Raw genomic sequence first — 10,335 nt, 5'->3', positions numbered from 1 at the left:
CAACTTATTTAATTCGCTGGCTCACTCCCACCCACCTCTCTCCTATTATTATAATACTACAATGTTGCTGGCCACTTGCTTCCCGTTGGACGCATGTGCCGATCCATTTTATAAAAAGAAACGGACAGGCCGACGGACGACCCAAACGGACGAAAAGCAGACAAATCAACCGTCCATTTTGATCGCCCTGTTGGAGTTGCCCTAACACCTCAGATACATTCATATGTAAAAAATACAATTTTTTTGGAACGGAAGGAATATATGTTATTTTTTATTGTGGATAGTCTGAGTGGCGTATGCAGTGTTATTTACTCTGAGTGGCGTATGCAGTGTGGCGAGCATGGGCCTGGAACCGGTCGCATACGTCGTCGTCGGGCTCGTTCCTTCACTCCATCGAACACTAGAAACGAAATCTGTTCCAGCCGCCGCTGTGGTGCCATGGAACGAAGCAACCACCAACCAGCCAAACCAAGCACAGGGCCGTTCCCCACCCGCCACCGGCCGCCGCCCGCCGCTGACGCTTTCCTCTCCCGGCACCCCCATCCACGGTTCGCTCCTCCTTCTGACAACCCCTTGCCGTTGAATTTCGATTGGTTCCCAACTCGTCCATCTCTATGCTGCCCGCGGCCGTGGGTACCAAATCAATTTCTGTTCAGACTTAACCGCTGGGTGTTGTGGGGCGCTGTGGTCCGTCTGACTACAGCGACCCCGGCTGATTGGTTTCCCCGCCTCCTCCTCTTGAGCGTTACGAGTAGATCCTACAGTGAGGTGCTCCTCCTCCTATTTAGTGTCAAGTGTGCAGCAGTTTCAGACTTTCAGTCACATGCTTTTCGTACGATGAATTTGTTCCTGCAGCAGGCCGGATCTGCTCTCATCTGGATATACGGCACTTGCTTCGTTGTTGAATGAATATATTCGCGTTGACCTTCGGCAGTGGTGGCAGAAAGAGCTAGTTTCATTAATCTGCTCACATCTGAATATACGGCAACATGCATACTAGCTACATTTATTTTGGGTTTCAGCTGTACGTACGTAGAGTAGTTTTCATGTAAGCGACATGTGGACACAGTCTGACAAGAATGAGTTCATCATTTTACTCGCTTTGCAACCCGTCTTGCATTCGAGGAAGAGCACGTGCTCTGGTCATTCTAGATTCATTAATCACTACTGTATGCTTCATCTTGCACGAACATACTGAACATGCTTTTGCCTTTCAGGTCTGAAGTCTGAACCCTTGATCTTGATGTATGCAGCAAGTCATATTGGTTATACTTTTGGTCTCTACGAAGGATTATTTCTACATGGGGCATACTAAAGAGACTTATTTGGCCAAAAGTTTGTTAGAGACTTTCCTGTGATACTACCGATTAACCAAAAGACGCTGACAGCATGGAAACATACACCACGGATGACGCGCTTTCAGCCATGGGTTTTGGCAAATTCCAGGGGCTTGTTCTTGCTTATGCAGGAATGGGTTGGGTTGTAGAAGCCATGGAGCTCAATCTGCTGTCATTTGTCGGACCATTGGTTCGGGAGGAGTGGAAAGTATCTGCCCAAGATGAGAGCCTACTCTCAAGTGTGGTCTTTGCTGGAATGCTAATCGGTTCACTTGCTTGGGGCTTTGTTTCTGACAGATATGGTCGAAGGTATGAAGCACTTCCGTGCCTTGCTTTTTTTAGTACACGCAATTCTGAATGGGAATTTTTCTTGTTTCAGGACCGTTTTGCTGTTTTCAGCTCTGTTCACTAGCGGAATGGGTTTCTTAAGTGCTTGGTCTCCCAACTATTTATGTTTGATGGCTCTTCGGTTTCTCGTTGGCGTGGGAGTGGGCGGTGGCCATGTGTTCTCATCTTGGTTTTTGGAGTTTGTTCCTGCGCAAAATCGTGGCACTTGCGTTGTTCTCTTTTCGCTTTTTTGGACTATCGGCACTATCTTGGAGGCTTCACTTGCATGGGTATGGCAGATTTTGTGGCCCATTAATGTTGTGAATTATATACCTTTTACATTTTCATTCTAAAATTTGTTTCCATAATGCATTTTGTAAGGTAGAAATAGAAAGAAGATATGGCCCAGTTCTTTTCGCTCGATTGATTCTAGGTTTGAAAAATCAAAAGCTTAAAAGAACTCGATTTGATTGTCTAAAATCATCAGAGAATAGCTAGAATCGGTAGTGCAATCGAAAATCGCGTGCAAACCTCGCTTCTGGCGATTCTGGGCACTCCCACAAAATATGACGCTAGAATCGGTAGCACCATAACAAATTTCAGTTTTTTTTTAATTTTCTGATTTTATTGTTCACAACGAGCTCGTATGAACTTGAGCTGAGAAGGACACTTTCGCATGACAAAGCAGGTTTCTGAAACGACAGCTATATTTAGATAAAGAGACACCACAAATACTAAGTGTGTCAACTGAAAGAAGATATGTGTTTCACTGTTTATTCAGGTTGGGTGCTTACAAATGTATGTAGAAGTGAATTTGTGTTGGTTCTTTCACTTTCATACTATTGAGATCCATTTCTTCCCAACTGTTCGGATACAAATTATTATATTAGGAGATGCTATTGATATATTTGTCATCAGAACTACTTTTAGATAATTATATCTTCAATATTCTTATAACGTGCAATAATAAAAATTATGGTTAATGGTGTGTATCACAGACCGTCTCTAGAATTGACAAATAAAAATGAATGGATGGCAAATATTCTGTAGGAATACTTGTGATTTCATCTTGTGCTATCTTATCACACTTTTACCTTGACCACTCAACTTTGATTTTCTGCACGAAGTTTAAAATAACTGATGCTCAGTTAAACTTTGGACTGATGCGTTTATGACATTTTATTTGTGACTTATGTTTGTAGAATTTTATACAGTTCTGAGAAATGCTATTCAACTGTGGTTCGGTCGCAGGTTGTCATATCGGCGTTGAATTGGCGGTGGTTGCTAGTATTGACCTCCCTTCCGTGCTTTCTCTTGCTTCCTTTCTTTCGAATAATACCTGAATCACCACGCTATCTTTGTGTACAAAATAGAATGTCAGACGCAATACTCGTACTGGAGAGTGTCTCTATGATAAACCAAGCAGCTCTTCCTCCTGGAGTTCTCACATACCGCCGTGAAAATAAAGTTGATACTCTTACATCTGAGACTGAAGTAGATCATCTTCTTCCAGTCAGAGAGACAGAAATAGAATGCAAAGCTAACAATGCCTTGAGCTTCAGATCTGGCGCCGTTGCTGCACTGCGAAGGCTATTGTCGCCAGCATTGTGCAGATCAACTCTTCTTCTTTGGTTTGTTTACTTCGCAAATTCCTTTGCTTATTATGGCGTAGTCTTGCTGACATCGCAGCTAAGCGACGCCAATAGAAACTGCCCATCTGGGCTGACGAATATACAGCATCAAGAAGATGCCAACCTTTACAGGGATACATTTGTTACTAGTTTAGCAGGTAGCTTACAGTAAGTCTATTTTGTTGCCTGATGACATTTTTACAATATGCCACTGGCTAACAAATATATGTACTGATGTTCCAGAGATTCCCGGTCTAATTGTATCTGCCGTTCTTGTTGAATGGATTGGCCGGAAAGCTACAATGTGGTCCATGCTCTTCACTTGTTGTGCTTTCCTTGGGCCACTGGTACTTCATCAGAATGAGCTATTTACAACGGCACTCCTATTCGGTGCTCGCGCATGTGCCATGGGTAGCTCCACAGTTCTATGTTTATATGCCCCAGAGGTTTGTGTCAGTTCTTTCTTAAATATAGGAAGTGCACTTTCTTCCAGTGTCTTGGTTTTTACAGTGTCCTGTTAATAAATTTGAATGTTACATTCATCCATTAACCAGTTTTTCCAAATTATGGTAGTTTTGATTATTCTTTTTCTTGTGCCAAGGTAGTTTTGATTTTGAATATTCAGGATTTAAAGGTTTTCATTCATCACGCTAGCGTGGTTTGAAAATAATCATCTTCTAGTAGATCTTCACTGTATTACATACTGAAGATAGGTGAACTGCCCTGCGCTCAAAGAACCTTCTAGTTCAATTTTCTTGCCAATGTTTGCAAATCATGGGCTAGCAGAACCTTAACCAAATTTTTGGCTAGCCAAATATATGGCAAGGCTAGCTTGGGCTAAATCCAGACACACACCCTAATACAAATAAAACTTATTGCTGGGCCCTGCGGTATGAAACTCATGCTAGGGTGATTTTTTCTTGTCGCGTCGATGCCAGAAGATATGCATATGCTATATAAGCATGAGGGAAATAATATTTTCCTAGCTCGAGCATCCACTTGTTAGTTTCATAGTTTTGCAGATTCTCTTGCTTATCTTGCCAGATTCTCTTGCTTCCAAACTCAATTTGTTTGTCTGTGTAACACCTGTCCAAATTGTTTCTCTGACCAGGCATTATCTGAAGCAGTTTTTGTGCAAGTCTTTGGAGCAGAGTTTCTTGCACGCTAATCAATTTCCTTATATTTCTAGGTATATCCAACATCAGTCCGATCGACCGGTGTTGGAATTGCGACCTCCATTGGTAAAATTGGTGGGGTTATATGTCCTCTTGTCGCTGTCGGCATGCTACGGACTTGCCATCAAATGGAAGCCGTTTTTGTGTTCGAGCTGGTGCTATGCCTGGCTGGAGTGGCCTGTGTTCTCTTCCCTGTAGAAACCAAGGGCCGTGAAATTGACTGATGTCAAATATATTAGTGTATATATATCTAGTGATTCGGACATGAAGATGGCATGTTTTGCTGGATTTCTTACTCTCTTTTTTAGGTACCTCTGAATAAATTGCAGAAAACATCGACACTTAAGGCTAGGTTTGCAGGACCACAAGTCTACGGAATTGTGCCCAAAATCACTAATTTTTTTGTCTTTTTTTTTTGTAAAAAAACACTACTCGCTCCGTTTGGTCGTTTTAAGTCGGATTATGATAGGTGGGACCCGTTTTTGTCGACGTGGCGGTATTGTTCATCCGTCTGAGCCGCTACACGACATGTGTCGCGTCGGTTCGAGCCGCTAGGTTGTTGTCTTCGAGCCGTTCCCGTCTCGTCCGTTCCTCTCCATTTCTTTTCCTCCCCCGTACTCTCTCCTCTCAGACATGGCGACGTTCCTCTCCATTTCTTTTCCTCCCCCGTACTCTCTCCTCTCAGACATGGCGACGTTACTCTCCATTTCTTTTCCTCCCCCGTACTCTCTCCTCTCAGACATGGCGACGTTCCTCTCCATTTCTTTTCCTCCCCCGTACTCTCTCCTCTCAGACATGGCGACGTTCCTCTCCATTTCTTTTCCTCCCCCGTACTCTCTCCTCTCAGACATGGCGACGGCTAGCGGTAGCGGCGGGTCTTTGGATACAAGCAGCCCCAGACGAAGCCCCCAGCACTTGCTCGAATTTGCGGTGACGAGATCTTGGGCCAGGGACGTGAAGGATAATCTGACGGAGAACCACTGGTTTGCATCGTCATTGGGCGGCGTCTAGTAAGTTCCCCTTTGGTCAAACCTAGTTTCTTACCATTTTTGACCTATAGATCAATTCTAGGGTTAGGGTTAGGCAATATGCAGTGTTCATTAGAGTATTTTCTCGTAATATGTCTTAATTTGTAGGCAATAGACACTGCTAATTAGACTAGTTTCTTGTAATATGTTTTGATTTTTTCAGAGTCAATTATAGTAGTTTCTGTTAGTATGCATTGTTAATTAGAGTAAGATTTGTTAACTTATATTCTAGTAATGATGCAGTGTTCATTATGAAACTTATATTAGAGTAATTATGAAACTTGTATTAGAATAATTGTGAAGTGTTGACTGCAATAGTGCTCTATTATAGTAATTATGTGTTGTATTAATTAAATTTGTTGTACTTTTTTTGTGCATGGTTTGGATGATGAGGTTTGGGAAGTTAGAATAAACTTTCATGACAGAGATAACTTGGAGAGAACAATTTCCCTTTCAGACATCACATATTGTAATTTGGAAGCCCTAATAGAGACAGAGGGATGTGGGCAGAATGTTTTCATGTATTTTGTGAGGGATCCTGGTGTGGGGAATACACGATTGGATGAAATTAGTGATGATGACAAGGTAGATGAAATGCTTGATCATATTGCTAATATAGATGAGAAGGTAGTGAACTTGACATTGATTAGGGGCACTGATCCAAGACCTATAGATTTGAATTCAGGCTTTGTGTATGAGGAGCATGTTCCTTTGAGTGAATGAGGAGATAAATCTGTTTATGAAGTCAATCCTTGTGGTGTTCTCTTCAAATCACCATCATAATGCAATAAACAGAGGCAACCAGAGCCACTGCAGTTCTACTCCACACAGCAGAGCACAAACCATGAAGGCAATGCAGCAGGACATGATGAACTAGAGGCATTAATGGAGGTGAAGAGGAGAACAAAGTTTGCCAAATTTAGGAAACATAAGAAGGTAGCTGAGCACGTTAAAACATTTAAGCAAAAAACTACCATTTCTTAACTGAAGATGATTCTGATCTGGATGCAAATGAGGACTTTCTTAAGAGGCTTAATGAGATGAGGAAGCACGGAGAGGATCCATTCCTTCATTTTGATGGAGACACTAATGTGGATCAAGTGTATGAGCAAGATGAGGAAGATGAGCAGGTGGAGCAAGATGAGGAAGAGGAGCAGGTTGAGCAAGAGGAGCGGGTGGAGCAGCAAAAGGAACCTAAAAAGAAGAAGAATGCTAGAAAAGGTCCAACAAGAGGTCACCTTCTAGCTTGGAGCAAAAGTTTGAGGATGTGTGGATGCCATCATCAGATGAGGAGATAGATCCAAGTGTTTTGAAGCAGGAATATGATGATGGAGCTGAGGAACCACCTTTTTTCTGCCAGATGGAAGGAACTGGTATAGTAAGGAGACAGAGAACTCACAGGAGCAGTTTTGTAGAAACCTTTGTTTCCTTAATGTGTACCAGTTTAGGAGAGCACTTCAGATGTTTCACATAAGTTAGAATAGGAATTACCAGTTCCACAAAAACTGCAAAGACAACATCATAGTTGTGTGCAGTCATGTAGACTGCCCTTTCTTCGTTGCAGCTTCTCTTGTTGCATATGAGACTACTTTTTGTATAAGAAAGGCTAATTTTTTGCACATATGTCTAGCAATAGGAGAGAACACCAAGGTCACTACAAAATGGGTTGCACACCAGTGTGAGGCAATGATGAGAATTGATATTGGCACACCAGTCACCATAATAATGCAGAATTTGAAGAAGAAATATGGAGTAGAGATCTCCACCCATGTTGCCTACACTTCTAGGAATCAAGCATTGAAGGTTGTCCAAGGAAATGAGAGAGGACAATAGAGTAGAATCAGAGATTATTTGCACGCTGTGTTGGATACAAACTGAGGCTCTAGATGTGTTGTGACAACTAAGAATCTCCCAGAGCACCCAAGTAAAAACCCAAGGTTCCATGGCCTAATTTTATGTCTTAATGCTTGCAAAGAAGGGTTTTTGAATGGATGCATGCCATTCATAGGTACATTGTTTTTCTAACTTGTGAATTGTTATGTGCTCACATTATATACACTATATTCTCATAACTGTCACTTTGGAGGGGTAGATGGTTGTTTTATCAAGTTCTCAATAGGTCAACACATCCTTGCTGCAACAGGAAGGGATAGGAAGGATAATATATACCATATAGCATTTGGAGCTGTAAACAAAGAGGACACAGACAGCTGACCTTGTTTCTTAACACAGCTTAAAGATGCACTTGGTGGGGAAAGTGGAAAGTTTGGATACTATACCATGAGATCTGATATGCAAAAGGTAAACTTATCTTCTCATAGTTTCATAGGAATATTGCTCTAGCACTTCATACGACCGTTGCTTAGCTCTATTTCCTATTGTTTCAAACAGGGGCTTTTAAATGCAATAAACCATATTTTTCCCAATTGTACACAATTCTGCCTTAGACATATATATCAGAATTTCCAAACTACTGGTTTTAGAGGTGGCGAATTAGAGAAACACATGGATGCAGCTAGCTACTCATATACTAAAGATGATCACCATTTCATACTTGGGCTAGACATGCAATGGATTTTAACTGCAAAACTGACCTGGTTGCGAACAACATTGGTAAGGTGTTTAACAAAATGATACTAGATGTCAGAGGTAAGCCAGTAAAGACCATGGTAGAAGGAATTAGGACAAAATTGATGGTCAAATTTAACACCAATAGAACTAAGACAAAGACAACAAATTGGGAGATTTGCCCAACATATGCTGAAATGTTAGAGGAGACAAAGTACAACTCAAGGTGGTGCCAACTTTGATGGCTGGTCCTAACATTTACCAAGTTACTAGTAGAGATAACACCTACTCAGTGAACTTGCTGGACAGAACATGTGGATGTAGGAAAAAGGATATGACTACTATGCCTTGCAATCATGCAGTTTCTGCAATAGTGAAAGCTAAGTTACAGTCTGAGGACTTTGTGAGTGATTTCTTCGAAAAAGAAATGTATAAAAACATTTGGACATATCATATTTCTTGTACCTGGTCCAAATCTGTGGCCAAGGACAAGGACTCAGGACACAGAGCCTCCAGTATTCAAAGACAAGGTTGGGAAGCAACAAACAAAGAAGATAAAAAAACCAAGTTGAGAAGCTAGCACCAAGAGATACATCTAGGATGGCATCTATTACTTGCGGCAACTGCAAACTTGTAGAGCATAGATACAATGTTTGCTCTAAGCCCCTGAAGCCAGCTCTTGTTGTGAGAATAAACAAGCATCAGGTTAGTTAGATTAGCACCTCAACTCTCTTTATTTTGTCTCCATCGTGACTCACAATCCTTGATTGTTTTTGAAATGCAGCCAAACATGTCACATGCTTTTGCTTCAACAAACAATTCATCTATAGCTGGTGCAACACCAAGGAAGAGGCCATCTCCATCTACAACTACTCCTGGTATTGCTCCTCCCACGAAGAAAGCCACACCTGTTGCCACTACACCTGCTGCTCCTCCAAGGAGGAAAGCTACCCCTGCTGCCACTAAACTTGCTCCTCCTCCAAGGAGGTCTCCCAGGAAGAAAGCTACAACAACTGGTACAACCTCTACCTCTGCTTCAGGCCACAAGGCAACTTTTCAAGCTCCAAGACAAAGTGGGAGGAAAAAAGACCGCTTCATACAAGTTGAAAGATTACTTCTATGCTTCTGGTAACTGGATGTTTTCGTTGTTGGTTGTGAGAGACTATGTTCCTTGTGTTCCTTTTGTTGGCTGTGAGAACATATGTTGCCTTTGTTGGCTTTGAAATAAATGTTGTCTTTATTGGCTGTTAGAACCTCACAATGTTGGTTGTGAGGACCTGACAATGTTGGATGTCTTGGATGTTTATGTTGATGCTGAATGTTGGATGTTTATGTTGATGCTGGTTTTTCATTATGTTGATGCTTGTTTTTTTATTATGCTGAATGTTGGATGTTTATGCTCATGCTAAATCTTATATGTTTATGCTGAAAGTTTGGGGGTCTCTCGACATTGACAAAACCACCCAAATTATTCTAGGGTCTCTCGACATCGACATAACCACCCAACTCACTCTAGGGTCTCTCGGCATCGACAAAACCACCCAACCTATTCTAGGGTCTCTCGGCATCGACAAAACCACCCAACTCATTCTAGGGTCTCCCGGTATCGAGAAAACCACCCAACTCATTCTAGGGTCTCTCGGCATCGACATAACCACCCAAGTAATTTTAGGGTCTCTAGACATTGACAAAATTAACAAAGCATCACATTTTGCATAGTTGTAAGATCCATACACAACCATAAGTAATAAGTACCATATTACACCTTAGGTTAGTACATTACATAACCATAATTCAGATATTACTAGATCAGTACATTACATAACCATGATGATACTACTCATTCTCCCATAACCATGTTGTTAGTACTAATAAGTAGCATATTACCCTCTCAAAAAAAGTAGCGTATTACATTATACTGCCTAGTGGCTCATTCATCTAAGATAGCGATCCCATTTAGCTTCACCTTGGTCTACTCCACGACCTTCTCAAGCTCAATAATGTGAGCCTGCAACTTGCTCTTCTTTTCAGCAAGCTTTAACTTCATGTTCCTAATGACACTGGCTTGAGTAACTACCAAGTTCTTGACCATGTCATACTTCCCCTATAACTTTCTCTTATCAGGCTTCCTTTCCATCCGGGCCCTCTGCTCATGGGCATCCAAAAGGGCATTGACATCTTCAACCAACTTCTCATAACTTGCGTGCAGCTTGATCTTCTTTCGTGTAAGATTGTGAACAACAAATGAGTTCATCAGATTGTCCTCAAT

At 41.7% G+C, this 10,335-nt stretch overlaps 1 protein-coding gene across 2 annotated transcripts; it reads left to right on the top strand.

The window, feature by feature from the left end:
* Positions 1-350: 350 nt before the first annotated feature.
* On the top strand, positions 351-4,816 carry LOC123452135 (organic cation/carnitine transporter 7-like). Of its 2 annotated transcripts, none has more exons than XM_045128727.1 (6): positions 351-548; positions 1,218-1,646; positions 1,717-1,954; positions 2,916-3,453; positions 3,539-3,741; positions 4,485-4,816. In XM_045128727.1, exons 2-6 carry the CDS (start codon positions 1,390-1,392, stop codon positions 4,692-4,694), a joined length of 1,446 nt encoding a protein of 481 aa, XP_044984662.1. In that variant the 5' UTR covers positions 351-548; positions 1,218-1,389; the 3' UTR covers positions 4,695-4,816. The 2 variants fall into 2 exon arrangements, with proteins under 2 accessions (XP_044984662.1, XP_044984663.1); XM_045128728.1 differs by lacking the exon at positions 351-548 and adding an exon at positions 564-768.
* Positions 4,817-10,335: the final 5,519 nt, after the last annotated feature.

The sequence above is a fragment of the Hordeum vulgare genome, chromosome 5H (assembly GCF_904849725.1).
Source record: "Hordeum vulgare subsp. vulgare chromosome 5H, MorexV3_pseudomolecules_assembly, whole genome shotgun sequence".
NCBI classification, from domain to species: Eukaryota; Viridiplantae; Streptophyta; class Magnoliopsida; order Poales; family Poaceae; genus Hordeum; species Hordeum vulgare.
This window is presented reverse-complemented; position numbering and strand designations above follow the sequence as displayed.